At 45.0% G+C, this 20,829-nt stretch overlaps 1 protein-coding gene across 1 annotated transcript in view; it reads left to right on the top strand.

The window, feature by feature from the left end:
- LOC126204156 (uncharacterized) overlaps positions 1-20,829 on the top strand; it is a 1,030,415-nt gene that overhangs the window by 304,026 nt on the left and 705,560 nt on the right. Inside the window, exon 4 of the mRNA XM_049938564.1 lies at positions 9,757-10,060. Coding sequence (XP_049794521.1) covers positions 9,757-10,060 — 304 coding nt within the window. The remainder of the gene's footprint in view (positions 1-9,756; positions 10,061-20,829) is intronic.

Genomic DNA, 20,829 nt, shown 5'->3' with positions numbered 1-20,829 from the left:
AGGCAAGTTGCCGATTTTGTACTCCCAAGCGTCAATTAAAATGACGTCATTAACTAATATTCTCATTAACAAGGAGGGTTAAAATTAGGGACCAGGTCTCTGGGACTGAATTAAAATAATATTAGCATGGTAGACGCCTAAGAGGTGGAAAAACTCATATTTAAAAGAACTCTGCTCTGATGTGACGTTTGTTACTATCAGATGGGGCGTTGACGATCTGAGTGTTGTGTGCGGTTCAGGCGATCCCTCTATTATTTATGAGCTTTTTTCCGTGCTTATTCTGCAGCTCGTGGTCTTGCGCTAGCGTTGTCAGTTCCCGGCACATGGTTCCGGTTACGATTCCCGGCGGGGTCAGGGATTTTTCCTGCCTCGAGATGACTGTGAGTTGTTGTGTCATTCATCCCCATTACGGTCGGAGGAAGGCAATGGCAAACCACCTCCACTAGGACCTTGTCTAGTACGTCGGTGCGGGTCTCCCTCATCGTCTCCTACGCTCCTCGGAGTATGGGACCTCATCATCTTCACCTAGTGCTTCATTAATATATCCTCCTCTAACATAATTGCTGTCTTCAGTTTGCTTCCGGTTCCCGTATTAATTACAGCATTGTACTCAAGTGTTTCGTATAGTGCAATCTGTGCTTCTTCTTGAATTAAATGATATCAATACCTGCCACATACCAAGGGTATTTCAAGCCGCCTAATTTCAGTAAACTGCAGACGCTGTTTACGTTCATAGATGCAGTTCTGTAGGCTTCAGATAGGTCCTCAATGTTCTACGTTTTATGTGTTCAACTTCTGCATCACAGGTAGCCTATATGAAGGCTGTCAACAAGTGTCAAATATTTACCCGCTCATACCTACTTGGTCTAGGGAGGTAACGGTTTATTGGAGGGGACTGGTAATGCCTCCGTGAAATTTAACGGTTTTTATCTCATTTTCGTGTCCTCCGTCGTCTCATTCGTCCAGTTCTTTTGAACCTAAGATGGGTACATGGCATTGATGGTTGCATGGAGTTCTGCGACACCTTTGTGGGGAGTTACATTTGTGTCATCTTATCTTGCGTAGGGGTGAGTACACTGTCGCCGACTCAGCTTTGACCGAGGGCAAGATCCAAGCGGGCGTAAAATTCCTCTGGATATAGATTTAAATTATTGGCTATTTGCTCTAGCTTTTCATGTACTAGTTGGATATGTGATTCTTCGTTTCTTGTTTTCCTGGGGGAGAGCCCTTTCGGTGAGCTTGTAGATTTTTCTGTTGCAGTGTCTTGTTGGGTATGACTGATGTTCTCGCCAGCAGACTGTCCATCCTGTTTCGGAGTACTTACCTGAACTTGCTCGAGTTAGTGCTGCTTTGGAATGTTGATTCGGTTGTGATTCGGGTGGAATTAGCTCCGCTACTTAAGTGATACCTATTAGAACACTGTTAAAAGTGATATTGCTTGAGGAGTGACGAGAACAGGGGCGAGGAACGGGACTCCTGCAACAGCTAAACAACCGCCACTTCGTTATCGGCATGGTGGACGCGGTCGCAGGTCTAATAACTTCACCGGCCGGCAGCTAGTCCACCGCCACGGTATACACTGCGCAAGCACGTGATACACTGAGGGACCCCTACACTCAATGCAGGGCTGCCCTACCTACATGACAATAGCTCGGTCGCCACAAATGTCCATACAGGATTGAACATGTAAATACACTCCTGGAAGTTGAAATAAGAACACCGTGAATTCATTGTCCCAGGAAGGGGAAACTTTATTGACACATTCCTGGGGTCAGATACATCACATGATCACACTGACAGAACCACAGGCACATAGACACAGGCAACAGAGCATGCACAATGTCGGCACTAGTACAGTGTATATCCACCTTTCGCAGCAATGCAGGCTGCTATTCTCCCATGGAGACGATCGTAGAGATGCTGGATGTAGTCCTGTGGAACGGCTTGCCATGCCATTTCCACCTGGCGCCTCAGTTGGACCAGCGTTCGTGCTGGACGTGCAGACCGCGTGAGACGACGCTTCATCCAGTCCCAAACATGCTCAATGGGGGACAGATCCGGAGATCTTGCTGGCCAGGGTAGTTGACTTACACCTTCTAGAGCACGTTGGGTGGCACGGGATACATGCGGACGTGCATTGTCCTGTTGGAACAGCAAGTTCCCTTGCCGGTCTAGGAATGGTAGAACGACGGGTTCGATGACGGTTTGGATGTACCGTGCACTATTCAGTCTCCCCTCGACGATCACCAGTGGTGTACGGCCAGTGTAGGAGATCGCTCCCCACACCATGATGCCGGGTATTGGCCCTGTGTGCCTCGGTCGTATGCAGTCCTGATTGTGGCGCTCACCTGCACGGCGCCAAACACGCATACGACCATCATTGGCACCAAGGCAGAAGCGACTCTCATCGCTGAAGACGACACGTCTCCATTCGTCCCTCCATTCACGCCTGTCGCGACACCACTGGAGGCGGGCTGCACGATGTTGGGGCGTGAGCGGAAGACGGCCTAACGGTGTGCGGGACCGTAGCCCAGCTTCATGGAGACGGTTGCGAATGGTCCTCGCCGATACCCCAGGAGCAACAGCGTCCCTAATTTGCTGGGAAGTGGCGGTGCGGTCCCCTACGGCACTGCGTAGGATCCTACGGTCTTGGCGTGCATCCGTGCGTCGCTGCGGTCCGGTCCCAGGTCGACGGGCACGTGCACCTTCCGCCGACCACTGGCGACAACATCGATGTACTGTGGAGACCTCACGCCCCACGTGTTGAGCAATTCGGCGGTACGTCCACCCGGCCTCCCGCATGCCCACTATACGCCCTCGCTCAAAGTCCGTCAACTGCACATACGGTTCACGTCCACGCTGTCGCGGCATGCTACCAGTGTTAAAGACTGCAATGGAGCTCCGTATGCCACGGCAAACTGGCTGACACTGACGGCGGCGGTGCACAAATGCTGCGCAGCTAGCGCCATTCGACGGCCAACACCGCGGTTCCTGGTGTGTCCGCTGTGCCGTGCGTGTGATCATTGCTTGTACAGCCCTCTCGCAGTGTCCGGAGCAAGTATGGTGGGTCTGACACACCGGTGCCAATGTGTTCTTTTTTCCATTTCCAGGAGTGAATAATTTGACTTCTAATTGTCTGCTACCATTCAGTGTAGAACACTTACATGATTTCGCTCACTATTGTGGAATATTACCGATCACTTCCGCGTAACAAGATACTAAGGCATTTATTTGTTCTTCTGCGCCGACCGGTGTGGCCGAGCGTTTCTAGGCGCTTCAGTCTGGAACTGCGCGACCGCTACGGTCGCAGGTTCGAATCCTGCCTCGGGCATGGATGTGTGTGATGTCCTTAGGTTAGTTAGGTTTAAGTAGTTCTAAGTTCTAGGGGACTGATGACCTCAGATGTTAAGTCCCATAGTGCTCAGAGTCATTTGTTCTTCTGCAATTTCAAATCGTAGTTAAAGGATCCTTTCGGTTTTTATACCAAAACCGGTATGGATAACCCTAACTTCACCAGTGTTTCCGTCAGAATATTTGAATTCAATTGTTCCTCCACTGAATTAGACAGTTCTATCACAAAGGTCGGCATTTAACAGTCAGATATACGGACGCTACTCACGATTGTCATTCGCTGCCAACTACATTATCACAAGGTATGTTCGCTACTTTATCAACAAAAGATTTGAATAAACAGGAGTTCGACTTAACAAAGTTACAATCGACGTAATCATCAAGTTGTCTGTATTATTAGGTAGACTTATATTTGCAACTTCTAAGATTCACACAAATATTACCGCTGGAAGTTGCAATCAACCCTCAGACTTACCACGGGCGAGCGCAACGACCGCACTGCACAGATGATGTCCACAGACGACCGCCGAAAATGGCATGGGGTAGGGCGGGGGTAGCTGAGCATAGGGGTAAGTTGGGCAACCGAAATGTCTCGGAAACTATTCACCGCACGCTGATGCATCAAATTGCGGAAAGAAGTGGTCGTGGGAGGGGAACCCATCGCGCGACCGCCAGGTGCGACTTGTCGATCCCAAGTGTTAAGTTTACATAAATGTAGTACATTTTTGATATGTACAAAAGTTCTGAATATAATTCTAACTGTTGTTTCATAACCTCACGTTTGTTTTAAATTTTTGGGTTGGGGTTAGATGAGCAACACTTGCTCAACTAACCTCATGGCTTAGAACTAAATTAATCTGGTATCTCGGTCCGACGATTTGGAAAGACCTCCGGAAGGTATGGTCTTAGAAGACGGCCGCTAGAAGGCACATGTCAAACCCTCGAGAGCTGGCGTCGCCGCCACAGTGCTGCACACGGAGACATGCCCGCCGCGCCGGCCTACGAGGGCCAGTGGTCGCCGTTCATTGGCCGCGGAGCCACAGAATGCTCTCCAGTCGTGTCTCGACTTCACTTTCGTGGGCTTCTGTTGCTTGTGTTTATTTTGTTTGAGGGAAAAAGCGTGCATGCCACCGCCAAAGAATTCGGTATCAAACGAATGACTTTGACAAGAAATTTGAAGAAATTAATTGAAGGTGGTAATTCATCCATGGGTTATGCAACGCCGTGGCAGGTATTTTCTCACACGCAAGAGGGCTCTTTAAGAAAATACTTGTTACAAATGGAATCAATCTTCCATGAATATTTCCCAAAAGATGTTCGCCGCCCTACCTACGACTGTGCTGCTAAATTTGGCATTAAAATTCCATCCTCCTGGACGCCAAATAGGATGGCCGAAAAAGAATGGCTTACGACGTTTTTAAAACGAAAACCGGAGCTATCCATTCGAAAGCCAGAACGCGCCAGCCTTGGTAGGGCAACATCATTTATTACTGACAATGTCAAAGTTTTTTTGATCAATTAGCTAAAGTAACGGGGAAACGTGGATTCACTGCGTCAGACATATGGAATGTTGACGAAACGGGAGTGCCCACTGCGCTGAAGCCAAGGGTAAGCGTAACATCGGCGCCATGACTACTGGGAAGCGAGGGACTATCGTTACAGTAGTAACTGGTGTATCTGCTCATGGAAATATATTACCTCCTATGTTTGTGTTTCCCAGAAAACAGAGACACTTTCTTAATTATGGTCCTCTCATTGTACAGGAGCAGGCTATGCCAGTGGATGGGCTACAGACGAAGAAGTCCATCAGTTTATTCAACATGTTACCAAATATGTGAAACTGTCCATGGAGCACCGTGTTTTGTTACGTAGTATTTGATAATCACTCCTCTCATTTGAATGTGATGACACTAATTGGGCCAAAGAGAACGGAGTTGTGATGTTGTCCTTTCTACCACACTGTAGCCACGAACTTCAGTCATTGGATGTCTCAGTGTTTGGACCATTCAAAAAGTATTGTGCAGCTACATGCCAACGAAATAACCCGAACAAGTACCTAATTATTTACAATATACCAAAAACTGTCGCTGATTCTTTGCTAATGGCTCAGACAAGTATAAATATTGTGAACTGTTTCCGAAAGATTGGCATCTTCCCGTATAATGCGAACATTTTAGTGAGGAAGAGGTTTCACTGTCATTTCTAACCGACCGTCTAGATCCAGAAACTGTCGACCTGGAAAAAGGTCGTCCAGAGCAAGCTACAGGGCTAATGTCCAACAATGAACGTAATCACACTCCTTCTACGTCCACCAGCCAAACTGTATCCAAACCTGGTACACGCAATAAAGAAAACGAGCTGTTCTATCCAATGCATGCATTTTATCCAGAAATTGTTCGACCATATCCAAAAGCAGGTCCTAGAAAAACAACCAAAACTAACAGAAGAAAGAGGAGAGCTGCTGATCTAACAGACACTCCCGAAAATAACGTACTGCAAGAGGAACAAAAGAACCAAAAAAATTAAAAGCCAAGAACGAACATTGATAAAAAAGGAAAGAAGAGTGTTTCTAACAAAAATACTTCAGTCAAATGAGGAAATCAACGACGATGACTGTTTCTGTTTGGTTCATTGCGAACGCTATTCTGCAAGTTTACGAGGGGAAACATGGATCCAGTGTCAAGTTTTCAGGGGAAGGGCACATGTAAAATGTGCGCCAGATGCTGGTCTTACTTTCTTTAAACTGCAACAGTGGCAACGACGATTAAGTTTCCAACATCTTATTAATAGTTTCTTTTTAATATAAGCTATATTGATAATTACACAAATATTCAAGTGTGATTTTGAATTGAAAGACTGAGTCTAATCCAAAAGCGAATCATAAGATGCGTTAATGTTTGGTTGATTATATTTCTTGTTTATTGCTAAAAGGAAATTTCTTTTAGTATTACTGTTACGTCATTAAATGATTATAAATATAAAGTTGATTATCAAACAGAAATTTTATTTCCTGTCTAGCTAACATTGAACCAATCGTTTGACTAGGTTTCTAAATGCTCAATTTGCCCCATACCCTTGCTCAGCTTACTTCACATATGGGGTACATTGAGCGTACTTAACTTTTCCTATTTGAACAGTTCTAGCTCTCAAATGTGACATATTGGAAACAAATTACTATGGACACTTTTGCAAAGGGATAAATTACCCATCAGTATGCATAACAAGCCATCAAGACTTGTCGCTGAGGAGCTATAACCAGTCAAGTGAAAAATTTACTCAACTAGCTCCGCCCTACCCTACTACTAGTTACCTGAGCACGACTTACGACTCGTCCTCACAGCTTTACTTCCGCCACAGCTTTACTTCCACCACAAGAGCGTTTGAGGAAACATTACAGACTGTCGCTTCTTTTGCGAATATGACGCATTACGTAGTGGAAAACATTCTTCGATTTCAAGGTACAACATGGTGCATGACCGACGAAATACAGCTTAGCTGCCACACCTTATGTAATAAACTTTAAAAGTATATAGATATTGGCTCACCATAAAATTAGGTAACTGATGAATTAAGTACATCTTCCAAACACCTTAAATATACAATACAGTACTTAATGTGTAGATCTGAAAATACCCTGCTTAACACAATTATAGGAGCACATTTTTGAAACCCCGTAACTTTCTCCCATTGGGGCGCAGAAGTTTGAAGTTTGGCTCAAAGGCGCCTACAATCTTCCCTTGTAATGGCGCCAAAAGTGTAACGCCCTGTGACGTCATACTCGAAGTCGACGAAGCATCAAACATCACCGTGCCGACATATGCGAAAACAAGGCCAGATCTCAGAAGTTCATGTGACATGTAAGGTGGCTGAATTATGTCGGTTTGGCAGCAAATTCCCCACAGTTCTCCCCAGTGCCACTGTCGACATGTCACTCGACGGAAAGAACGCCGCACCCCCTAGTTACCACATTTCACCCTTTCTTTGAGGCCTCTGCGATGGAGGTCAGAATCGCTACGGGGCCAGTGTTGAAATCACACGATTTCCTTAGGGGTAGCCGGCCGCTAAGGCCGAGCGGTTCTAGGCGCTTCGGTCCGGACCCGCACTGCTCCTACGCTCGCAGGTTCGAGTCCTGCTTCGGGCATGGATGAGTGTGATGTCCTTAGGTTAGTTAGGTTTAAGTAGTTCTAAGTCTAGGGGACTGATGACCTCAGATGTTAAGTCCAATAGTGCTTAGAGCCACTTGAACCATCTTAAGGTTAGCCGAGGAAAACTTTCAAACACTCTGCCGCTCAAAATCGACACGATGACCTCATGGGGTGGCATAAAGGGCGTCAGTGAAACCATCGTTTTCTTTGTTGATTCGACACGTTTCGAGGTCGAATACGACAGTTCATAGTCTGATGAGAAACAGGACGATGTTCTTGACAACCTTTGGCACCCCTGACACTTCATCCCCATTGAACGTGATCGCATCGCTTTGGAGTGCAACGTGGCTGCAGTTATTGTTCTATTTTTCAGCATGGAACTGCTGGGGACCGTTCAATTGGGTGGAATTTGAATCTGGTCCAAAGCAGTAATGGGTGCTTATGAATTTTCAGCTCCCTCGTTTGGGGCCTTCTGTGGCATGAAGGGACTTGAAATAAAATGGCAAAGGGTCCCTAAGGGCCCCTCCCTCCCCAGTTCGACAACATCCGCAATGGCACCTGCTCACCTTAATTGTCGACTGATCTTAAACGATCCCCAATCGTCACAGCCTGTACACAAGGGCTAAAATTTTGATCGCGCTGCAATCCAAAAGGGGTGCGATAACGTTGAAGGCAGATGCAGTCTACAGTGTCCTTAGAGAACAGCTGGAACATCCCGTGGTGTCCGCGGCATCAAAGATTCTCAAGAACACCGTCCTGTCGCTCGTCGCTCTGCGAACCGTCATTTTCGACCGTGAAATGTTTGGGAATCAACGCCATAAGGAAAGCGATGGTTTCATTGATGCCCTTTATCCCTAATCCTGACGCCTTTTCGTGTAGATTCGCGTGTCTGAAAATTTTCCTCGGCGAAGATTGTAGGCACCTACAAGCCAAATTTGAAACTTCTGCGTTGCAATGGGAGATAATTACAGGGTTTCGAAATAGTGTTCCTTTAATTCCGTTGCACAGCGTATTTACAGACGCTGCGCAAAACACAGCCTAATGTGTAATAACACCAAAAACTGTAGAAGATGGCAGAAACTGCTTGCCGCACTTTCTTGCGTTAATTCTTTCATGTGACCGTACAATCGGTCACAAGACCAGAACATCGATCAAGAAATATCTTGTGCTTTCTTAGTTTCACTGGCTTCAACGTACAATTTCCCCTACAGTCGATGGTGAATATGTCTTTTAATGCTGTGAAATTACCCACATGCGAGCGTATGCTTATAGAACTCTTTTCCTAGATTTCACCAGTGCCACCTCTTGAAAGAATATGGACCACCCCGTGTGGTAGGTATGTTCAAAAGAAAAGGTACGAAACAAGACTGTAGGTTCAAATGGTTCAAATGGCTCTGAGCACTATGCGACTTAACTTCTAAGGTCATCAGTTGCCTAGAACTTAGAACTAATTAAACCTAACTAACCTACGGACATCACACACATCCATGCCCGAGGCAGGATTCGAACCTGCGACCGTAGCGGTCGCTCGGCTCCAAACTGTAGCGCCTAGAACCGCTGGCCACTCCGGTCGGCCAAGACTGTAGGGTGTAATTGAAATCTTCAGAAGCTTTTTTCACACACCGAAAAATCCCTTTTCCCATATTTCCTCTGGCTGTGACAGGAGCCAGTGCTCTACGCTGTCTTCCAGGTCGTCGTGTCCCAGTTGAAGTTACCACTGAGATTTAGCAAACTAAACACTTACAAGTCGCGGGGCGACATGTCTTGGCTGTAAGGCAGATGCTCATGCTGGTCCAAACTGAACGTGGCCATTATACTTCATGTGACCTTGGAGGCGTGTTCACGGTGGTTAGTGTGGAGCATAATCACTTCCTTCGTGAGAAGGAAGAGCAATTTTCTCTTGATGTAGTTATGTAGCCTACAGATTGTCTCACAGTACACTTCAGTGCTAACTGTTTTTCCGTAATCGACGAATTCTATGAGACTCGAATCTGACGTTGAAAAAGACAATGAGCGTCACCTTGCCAGCAGAGGGCACAGCATCATATTTTTTTGGGGAGAGATGATGACACTACATTCGCGCCCCTAGATGTCTCACTACTTTATCCCAAAGCGGCACATGCAAATTCCGACCCGATTGGTTATTACGACGTTTCGTACCTTTCCATTTGAACGCCCGCTATAGCGTGTTGCGTAGCGCAGTCGGCGCCGCCGGCTGGCCGGTGGTTCGCGCGCCTCCCCCGCTCCTCTGCCGCAGGAGACGGTGGACACGGGCGATGACGGCGACGGCGGCTCCAGCCCGACGGGCAACGCGACGCCGACGCGCCGGCGGCGGCGGCGGCGCGGCCCGCAGCGGCTGCCGCGCACCGTCGTCAACCCGGACGAGAACTTCTACTTCTACTGGCTGATGCTGCTCACCGTGTGCGTGCTCTACAACCTGTGGACGCTCATCGTGCGCCAGAGCTTCCCCGAGCTGCAGCAGCGCGCGCCCGCCTTCTGGCTCTCCTGCGACTCCATCAGCGACGCCGTCTTCCTGCTCGACGTCGCCGTCCAGTTCCGCACAGGTCAGACATGTCGCATAGAGCGCCTTTCTTTTACACCGAAGTGACAAAAGCCTCCTAATATCGTGTCGGACCTTCTTTTGTCCGGCGTAGTCCAGCAAATCGACTTGGCGTGGACTCAGCATGACATTGGAAGTCCCCTGCAAAATATTTAGCCTGCTGTCTCCATAGCCATCCATAATTTCGAAAGTGTTGCCAGTGTAGGATTTTTTGCATGAATGATCTCTAGAAAACGTCCCATAAATATTCGATGGAATTAATGTCGGCAATAGCCACGTCACTCGCTCGAGCTGTCCAAAAAAATCTTCAGACCAATCTCGAACATTTCTGGCCCAGTGACATGGCGGTTTGTCATCCTTGTTGTTGTTGTTGTGGTCTTCAGTCCTGAGACTGGTTTGATGCAGTTCTCCATGCTACTCTATCCTGTGCAAGCTTCTTCATCTCCCAGTATCTACTGCAACCTACATTCTTCTGAATCTGCTTGGTGTATTTATTCATGTCTTGGTCTCCCTCTACGATTTTTTCCTTCCACGCTGCCCTCCAACACTAAATTGGTTATTCTTTGATTCCTCAGAACATGTCCTACTAAGCGGTCCTGTCTTCTAGTCAAGTTGTACCACAAACTCCTCTTCTCCCGAATTCTATTCAATACCTCCTCATTAGTTACGTGATATACCCATCTAATCTTCAGCATTCTTCTGTAGTACCACATTCCGAAATCTTCTATTCTCTTCTTGTCCAAACTATTTATTGTCCATGTTTCACTTCCATACAGATACTCACAGAAACGACTTCCTGACACTTAAATCCATACTCGATGTTAACAAATATCTCTTCTTCAGAAATACTTTCCTTGTCATTGCCAATCTACATTTTATATCTCTCTACTTCGACCATCATCAGTTATTTTGCTCCCCAAATAGCAAAACTCATTTACTACTTTAAGCGTCTCATTTCCTAATCTAATACCCTCAGCATCATCCGACTTAATTCGACTACATTCCATTATCCTCGTTTTGCTTTTGTTGATGTTCATCTTATATCCTCCTTTCAAGACACTGTCCATTCCGTTCAGCCGCTCTTCCAGGTCCTTTGCTGTCTCTGACAGAAGTACAATGTCATCGGCGAACCTCAAAGTTTTTATTTCTTTTCCACGGATTTTAATTTCTACTCCGAGTTTTTCTTTTGTTTCCTTTACTGCTTGCTCAATATACAGATTGAATAACATCGGGGATAGGCTACGACCCTGTCTCACTCCCTTCCCAACCATTACTTTCCTTTCATGCCCCTCGACTCTTATAACTGCCATCTGGTTACTGTACAAATTGTAAATAACCTTTCGCTCCCTGTATTTTACCCCTGCCACCTTCAGAATTTGAAAGAGAGTATTCCAGACAACATTGTCAAAAGCTTTCTCTAAGTCTACAAATGCTAGAAACGTAGGTTTGCCTTTCCTTAATCTTTCTTCTAAGCTAATTCGTAGGGTCAGTATTGCCTCACGTGTTCCAACATTTCTACGGAATCCTAACTGATCATTCCCCATGTCGGCTTCTACCAGTTTTTCCATTCGTCTGTAAAGAATTCGTGTTAGTATTTTGCAGCCGTGGCTTATCAAACTGATAGTTCGGTAATTTTCACATCTTTCTTTGGGGTTGGAATTATTATATTCTTCTTGAAGTCAGAGGGTATTTCGCCTGTGTCATACATCTTACTTACCAGATGGTAGAGTTTTGTCAGGGCTGGCTCTCCCAAGGCTATGAGTAGTTCTAATGGAATGTTGCCTACTCCCGGGGCTTGGTTTCGACTTAGATTTTTCAGTGCTCTGTCATCTTTAAATGTTCTATAATGTTTTGGGAACATGGAGTCCATGAATGGCTGCGAATGTTCTCCTACTAGTTGAACTGGAACAGTGGACCCAGCCCATTCCTTGTAAACAGAGCCCACACCAAAACGGTGTCAGCACCAGGTTACACAGTGCCATGATGACAACTTGGGCCCAAGGATTCGAGGGATCTGCGCAAAGCTGGAACCCTACTGTCAGCTCTTATCAAACGAATTCTGGACTCGTCTGACAGGGTACGGTTTTCCAGTTGTCTGTGGTCACGAGCACAGGAGAGGCGCTGCAGGCGATGTATTATTGTAAGCGTCGGTCGTCTGCTGCACATAGCCCATTAACTCTAAATTTCTCCGTAATGTCCTAACCGATACGTTCGTTGTACGTCCCACTTTCACTTCAGAGGTTATTTCACGCAGTGTTGCTTGTCTGTTAGCACTGAAAACTCCACCCATAGGTCACTGCACTCGGTCGTTAATTGAAGGCCGTCGGCTACTGTGCTGCCGTGGTGACAGGCAATGCCTGAATGTTGATAGCCTCGGGCCACTCTTGACACTGAGGATCTCGTGTTTTTGAATTACCCAACGATTTTGCCAAATGCAGTGTCTCATGCCTCTAGCTTCAACTATCAATCCGCGTTCAGAGTCTGTCAATTCGCCATGCGGCCATAATCACGCCGGAAAATTTTCGCACGAATCAGCTGAGTACAAATGACAGCGACCCCAAGGCACTGCCCCTTTCCAATTTGTAAACACGATACACCGGTACCTATATATGTGTCCCAATCCCAGTGTTTCCTCACCTTAGTGTAAACGACTTTCTGGTGTGGGTACAGTGTCCCCAGCGGGTTTCTCTTTCGGTTAGAGGCTCAGTGGACTGTCCGACCTTAGTGTTTCCGAGTCTTCTGTAAATGCTGCAGGCACCGTGGCACAAGACCCAATGAGATACTTCTGTGGAAGCGGCCAAAAAGTGCTGTGCTGTCTTACAGTGGTAGAAATATTTATTGCATCGCCTCTTACGATTAACAATTTTTGTTACAGTCATTGGATAACTCATTTAAATTTGCCTGATTTCTCTTGATTTCTATCAGAAATGAATATACACAATAATTTTTGTCAATTTGATTTTACTCTTAATTTTTTGTTTCTATAAAAATGTTTGTTTTTTATAATTCAATGCTTTTTCGAAAAATGAGCGTGAGTGGAGATGTCAACTAGTCTGTTTCCTATTCTGAAAATACTAGTGGTTGGTTGGTTGGTTTTGGGGAAGGAGACCAGACAGCGTGGTCATCGGTCTCATCGGATTAGGGAAGGATGGGGAAGGAAGTCGGCCGTGCCCTTTCAGAGGAACCATCCCGGCATTTGCCTGGAGTGATTTAGGGAAATCACGGAAAACCTAAATCAGGATGGCCGGACGCGGGATTGAACCGTCGTCCTCCCGAATGCGATGAAAATACTAGTGTTGAAAGAAACTGCATATTAATGTTCTAACGTAACACTGATGGATTTTAGCGTCTGTATTGCCTCATTTGAACACACTGTTGCATTTAATATTTTGTTGCTGCACCACACGCCTTAATCACCGCTTGGCATCCTAAAGGCATTGAAAGAATTAACTTCCCAATGTAATCCTCACTCAGTTCATGAAACCACAAACGCACAAGGGTCTCCAACAGCGCCCGTGGCTTCTTTTTGGTGATAGCATTTCCCATAACCTTCCAACAGTTCTCAATAGGATTGAGATCAGGTCTGTTCCCAGGCCACTCTAATACTCGCACCCCATTTTGTCGAAGGAAAGATTTTACCTGAAATGTAGAAGTACGTGATAATTAACAAAGAAAGTAATCTGCTTCGTGTTTGGTACAAATATTAGTCATAGGATTCATCTTCAAAGTTCTATGGCAAGGAGCGGAGTCAGCCTGAAAAATGCAATTGGAAACAACTCCAAACTGATCTCTAATGGTTTGCGTTAGCTTCCTTTCAATGATTCTTATGTAGGCATCTGCGTTGACAGTGCCATTGATAAAGTCCAGATGACCTATCCCGTGACTGGAAATGCACCCCCGGACCATCTGTCCTTGTGGGTGTTTGACTGCATGTGTTATGCATGAGCCACGCAGATTAAATTTTGGCTCGTCTAAAAAGATTACTTTGTTCCACATCTCTGGTGTCCATGTTGCATGTGACTTTGCCCATTTTAGTCGCTGTTGTCGCATTATCTTGGTCAATAAAGGCTTCCTTCAAGGACGACAGGCTGAGAGTTCAACCTCCAGTAGTCTACTTTTTACAGTTCTACTGGTTACGAAGATGTCGCACATTTCTTCCCAGTCTCGCTTTAGTTCAGTTGATGACAGGCGACGATCGTTGAGCGATAGCCTTTTCAATACCCTGTCCTGTTTGGCAGTAGACGCCCTTTTCCGATCTCTTCCTTTCGCACGATCAACATTTCCTTTTTCCCTGTATTTTTTCAATAGCCGCGTAATTGTAGACTGATTGAATCCTGTCTTAGAGGCAATCTCTCTGGTGCTGAGACCAACAGACGAATAGGCAAGTACGGCAGCTTTCTTTTCTGGTGTTAATTCAACTGACCTGCCTATCTTCTCACTGTAAAGTCTCAACTCAAAATGGCAGTATAAATAGTGGTTTCATTGTGAAACCAAACGACAACAACAAAGAGCTGTGTATTGTTGGAAAACATTCATGAAGAAGTCAGGTTATTCAGGCAAGGATATGTCAACAAAGTTTAGCAACAATGGGACTGGTACAACCTGAATAAAACTGCTGCAAAAGACAAAAAGATGAAGTAATTCATGGTGATGCAATGAATATTTCCACCACTGTACATTGTCAGGGTGACGAGCAGATGCGGTTCAATGTTTCAGTACTAAGGAAGCTTGCGAATCTACTCCCAGAGTGGTCAAAATCTCTAGCGCCAAACAATTCTACTGTTTTTAATGGTCCCCTCAAATTACGGTCCATTTCTGCTAATTGGACGCCTGATAAATCGAATTTCTCGATAAAACGATATAGTTGTCTCGTCACTTAAAAAAAATAAAAGAATTCCAAGAAAACTTGAATATATGTGTCTCGCTACACTGGACAAATATAAGTGATAGCCACAACAGACCGCCTCCAAACACTTTGTAATTCGAAGTTAGCGGCTATCTAAAACTCGATAATTCCTCAGTTGTTTTTGTCTTTGTTTCGTTATCTTTCTGAGACGCTCCTTCATTTACTCTACAACACATAATGTTCTACAGTGCCCATATCAGTTGTAAAAGTAACATCTTACAAGTCCAAGTTGAAAGACTTTCCACTACTATTTACTTTAACCTGTGAATCCATAAGAGAATATTATCCCGATTTTTAATGCTCCGAAACGTTGTCCCTTGGTATAAAAACTGACTTATTTGTGAACAAACGCAGTCTGGTTGATTTTCCGTTTAAGTTTCGTATTGGCAAGAACTTTCGAATCACCCAACGAGGTAACTGGAGGGGCGTGTGTCGGGCAGGGAGTCGATCCCCGATTTTCCGCTTGCCGCGGGCGGTCTCTTGATCATGTCAGCTATCCTCTTCCAGGAGCGACCCAAATCTCTATTTGTCCTGTTTTCTACACTGAGGTAGACGAAAGGAAACAGTGTGTCGTCCTTTGTTGGAATCACAGTAACATAGTATGGGCACAAACGAGACTAGACATCAGAACAAATGGAGATTTGGGCCTCTCCTGGAAGCGTGCTCAGACAGCCAAATTTGCTAAGGCAAGTGCACCTGACAAGCAAGAAATTCAGGTTCGATGCCTAGTCCAGCACAAATTTTCATTTTTTCTGAAATAATTTACAGCTGATTTGGCGATCCCTAGTCCAGCATAAATTATCATTTTTTCTGAAATAATTTACAGCTGATTTGGAACCATTGTAGCAATTTACGAGTTCATTCTTAATAGCCAAAAGTGAAACCAATATACTGACCATGGATCCCATACAGCTACTCACACACTGCACATGTGCACGAACTGTATCTTATACGAGGATCGTTCAATAAGTAATGCCCCACATCTTTTTCTCAGATCATATTTATTGTTAAGAGTCAGAATTTGGTGACAATATAGATCAACATGTCTTGTCCATGTCCTATTTTTCTACGTAGTCTCCATCACGTTCTATGGCCGCACGCCAACGTTGTGGTACAGCATGTAGTCCCTGCTGGTAAAAGGACTTGTCCTGTAGGCGTAGCCATGTTTTCACTGCACGAATGACACTCTCTTCATCTTCAAAGCGTGTTCGCCATAGAGAATCTTTAAATGGCCCAAAGAGATGGAAGTCCGAGGGTGCCAGGTATGGACTATGGTGTGGATGAGGCAATGATGTCCAACACAGTTTGGCGATGTGTTCTCGGTTTCTCAGACTTGTGTGTGGGAGTACATTATCGTGTTGGAGCAAGATTTCCGCTGGATTCTTATCCAATCGAACACGTTGGAAACGCTTCTTGAGTTTATTCAAAGTCTTCCCGTATGCCTCTGAATTATGGTTGACCGTCTTGGCATCAAATCCACGAGAATGACGCCATTACAACCCCAGAAAACCTTGAAATTATTTTTTTGTGGTGAATGAGGCTGATTGCACTCCACGGACTGCCTTTTTGTTTCCGACACAAAGTGGTGCACCCAGCTTTCTTCCCCCATAACAATCAGTGACAGAAAGGCCTCTCCGTTGGTGTCAAAACTCTCCTACAGTTCGGATGAAATGGCCTTTCTTTGAATCTAGTGGTCCGCTGTGAGCATTCGTGGAAGCCGTCGTGGGCACCTGTTTGAACATCCGAGAGCCTCGATCATCGCAGACGCACTTGCAAGGCAGAGCACTTCCAAAGCAGACCGACAACTGGAGAGCCAATAGTTGAGTTGTGATGCCCCGGTCAGCACGAATAATGGCATGCGCACGATTCAGCACGTCTGGAGCAGTGGCTGTGACAGGACGTCCCGAGCGTGGCTGATAACGGAGCTCTGTTTCTGCATTTCCTGAGGCTGTAACTTTCTTTACCCATCGCCCAACTGTACTCCTATCAACTAAAGCATCGCCATACACGGCACACAAACATTTATGGATGTTGACCACGGTTTCTTTTTCTGCGCACAAGAATTCAATAACAGCACGCTGCTTGTAACGTGAGCCGTATGTAGACACCAGTTTGACGCTGTACTACGGCTCTGCCATCTGTCAAAACGATTCGAAACTTCACCAGCGCACAGAACAAAAATCAAATGTGAAGCACTCACAAGGACGTTTGTCTATGTATATTAATGGTTTTTTTTTTTTTTTAATGTGGGGCATTACTTACTGAACGACCCCCGTAAGTCTCTTTTGCGGAATGCAAACGATTTGCATTCTATTTCCTATAACATTCAATATATTGAAAATATTGGAGCTAGTGTGACATAAGGATTTTACTTCCAAGCTCCTTGTGTACGCAAGGGACTGCCCCGAAGTTCAACAACAGGACGAATATTTCACATACATATCCATTTCAATGAACCATGTGTCTTTACATGACGATCCACATACAACGGACAACCGAAATTGCTATACATTGACATTCAAGCCCGAAATAACAAACGAACGGGGGGGAACATCCATTAATTGAAAAAGTAACCAAACGAAGGCCGAACTGGGAAGAGCCTGTATTGCGTGTGTAACCTCTGAGGACTTGTCTACAGGCGATTAATTACAATCGTTTTGGTACGAGGGGTATGGAAACGCTGAGAAAGGAATGGTGAGTCAGGAAAAAGCCTAAGTCCGTAGCAGGTATTGGCAGACAAAGAAGAAGAATATTATGTGATGAGTGGCAGAGCAACACGATGTACACCTGAAAGCTCGGATGACTGAATAAAAATTGGACATTGATTTCCACATGCTCTAAGGAAGTTGTGAACGCGAAAGAGGATTTAACGTTGGCCAAGTTAAATACAACTGCAAAGTATCTCTCATAAATAAATCTAATGCTCCATAACTCAAAGAGTCACATAATGTACAGTTACGTAACGTTCAGACGGCTAACTGGGATTTAGCTCGCAGATTCCACCAAGCGGTATGCTAGTCCGGCATGCAGGTAGAGCACCACAGATTCTACGAGACAAACAACTGCTTATTCAACCATGCGTGAATATGCATGAAATGTGGCTAACAGCAAGTGACTTTCGAAGTATTGACTCTCGCAGAAAAGAAGCAGGATATCAAGACCGTGGAATGTGGAGTGAAAAACAAAGAATGTTGCGAAAACTATCTAAATTTCACCATCCACGCCGTCAACAATGCGGACGTAGATGAAACGGGTTGCCGAAAACGTATCTTTCAGAGGTAGAAAGCAGATCTGGCAAAATCGTTTTTAAGAAGACGAGGAAGGAGAGGCAGAGCGAAGCCTATTAGTGACTCCAAAAGAAGCAACGTCGTCATTGGCAACGTTGCACACCTACTTCCTTACAATCGAAGCAGAAGACGGTGTATTTTCGGTTTTGATCACAACAGAAGATGTACTTGACCACGTATCTAGGAAGACATTGATGCAGAAAAGCTTTAATGGTTTGTCTGTGAAATAAAACTGAAGTAATCTTATGTATTTTAGAAAATTCGTATTTCCTTTTTAATGTTAAAATAAATGATAAGTGTTGAAACCTAAAATGAAGAAATTTCTTTGAGTTTTAACTGTTGCTTTGAAAAGAAACACGAGTGTTATTGAAACTATAGTAATATTTTTATATTTACTTTTTGGAGACGAATCCTTACGTCAATACTTCCTTGGTTTCTTCTTTTTATCAGTCGCATCCTCGTTAAATAGAACTCTCAATTATTCGAATTTTTTCGGGGTCCCTCGAACTTCAAATAATAGAGAGCCGACTGCATAACTAGAAATATGTGTTTCCGGAAATTCTATTTAGCAAACACGTTGCAAAGATCATCAAAATGCGTCTCACATACCAAAAAGAACCTTCCAAATAATGGACTCTATCAAGTAAATGTCTTTCCTAAGCAACAAATTTCGTGCCTGATTACATTAAATTGTTTGTGAAATTCTCGCCAGATTGTGATACTTACGTTAACGTATTCTTCATTCCTCCAGCGAGACATTTATAAGCTTAGCATATCTTTACCGAAAGGGACAGAGTTACTAATGGCAGGACAGAAAAAAACATCTTTAACACGATCAAAACATCAATATTAGACGTCGATTAATCACGCATTGAAGCATACTAGTGTAATATAGATATAGGAACTGCAGGGTGAAAGTCCAGTCACTTTACAAAATTGTTAAGGCTTTCGTGGAAACTTGTTGACAAACTGCCTATTGGCTTCTGTCTCGGGTTCTTTGGCCGACGTTCGTCTAATGATTTTACTGACGTTTCGCCAGCACGAGTGGCTGGCATTCTCAAAGCTTCACCCTCCATTGCCGGTGGTGAACTGGAGCCGAGCTCGCGGCCGCTGTCTATATGTATCTGGCGCGCCAGCGTCCGAGGGCTTCTCCGCGGTCAATTTCCGGTGCGATTCTCCTCTTGCTACCTGCGACGGTCGTTCGCTGCAGTACGGGGAGCCAGGATCCGTTTACCTTAAGGATTTCCTCTTACTCGTTGAAACTGTTCATTTGTTTTTGTATTCCTACAGCTTCTCTGAACAAGCACGTGTGACAGTGCTTCTCTACAGTCGATCGGCCGTATATTGCGCAAACGTGGCGTAAAGACGATTTTCAAACCGACAAAGAAGATCAAAGAGTGTCTTAGAGCGGCGAAGGAAAAAAGGGACCCACTTGCAATGTCGGGAATATACCGTATACCATGCACATGCGGAAAAGTTTATGTCGGAAGGACTGGACGATCAATTAACACCAGGATCAAAGAGCATAAGCGATATTGCAGGTTGGGGCAGGAGGTGAACTCGGCCATGGCAGAGCACGCACTGAGTGAGACAGACCACGTAATAAAATTTGCCGATACGGAAGTTCTGGCTGTAGAGAAGCACTATCACACGCGCTTGTTCAGAGACGCTGTAGAAATACAAAAAGACGCGAACAGTTTCAACAAGAAAGAGGAAAGCCTTAAGGTAAACAGATCCTGGCTCCCCGTACTGCAGCGAACGACCGTCGCACGTAGCAAGAGGAGAATCGCACCGGAAATTGACCGCGGAGAAGCCCTCGGACGTTGGCGCGCCAGGTACATATAGTCTGCGGCCGTGAGATCGGCTCCAGTTCACCACCGGCAATGGATGGTGAAGGTTTGACAATGCCAGCCACTCGTGCTGGCGAAACGTCAGTAAAATCATTAGATGAACGTCGGCCGGAGAATCCGAGACAGAAGCCAATAGGCAGTTTGTCCAGTCACTTTGTTCATTTCCATTTTTGGATGCAGCGGAATGTGAAAATCACGTGTAATTTGGTTCAACTACTTTCAGCTCAGCTTTTTGAGTCTCCTGGAAGCCTATAAACAGCTGCACTCCGTTGAGGCCACGGTCCTTTCCCTCAGCCATATGAGTCAAACCGGCGTCTCAAGATACACTCCTAAGATATGTTACTACCTGTTTCAAAAACTTCACTCTCTATTAAATATCGTGAAAACCGTTGACTGTCATTATTGAAATCCGTGTGCAAGATATTCTAAATGTACTCTGATAAGTTAAATCCTGCAGCAAATGCTTGAAAATTTTCAGTTGGTAGGTTCTTTTTCTTCATCATCTGCTTATGGATTTCCAGTTTTCACCATCTTGTCCTTGATTTTTTCCGTAAATATGTGGATTGCTTAGGTATCCTGACTTTCGATATAGGCATAACATATTTCTTCCATTGTTTTATGTTCTGTGCATTTTTCTCTGTTACAGATTTCACACCTAATTGTGCTCTGATGCATATATTCCTAATTTTTATCTTTCATTATGAAACGCTTAGACGGGTCTAAACCGTTA

This window comes from Schistocerca nitens, chromosome 9 (assembly GCF_023898315.1).
Source record: "Schistocerca nitens isolate TAMUIC-IGC-003100 chromosome 9, iqSchNite1.1, whole genome shotgun sequence".
Classification (NCBI taxonomy): Eukaryota; Metazoa; Arthropoda; class Insecta; order Orthoptera; family Acrididae; genus Schistocerca; species Schistocerca nitens.
Note: the sequence above shows the minus strand (reverse complement) of the source record. Positions and strands in the feature narration are given on the sequence as shown.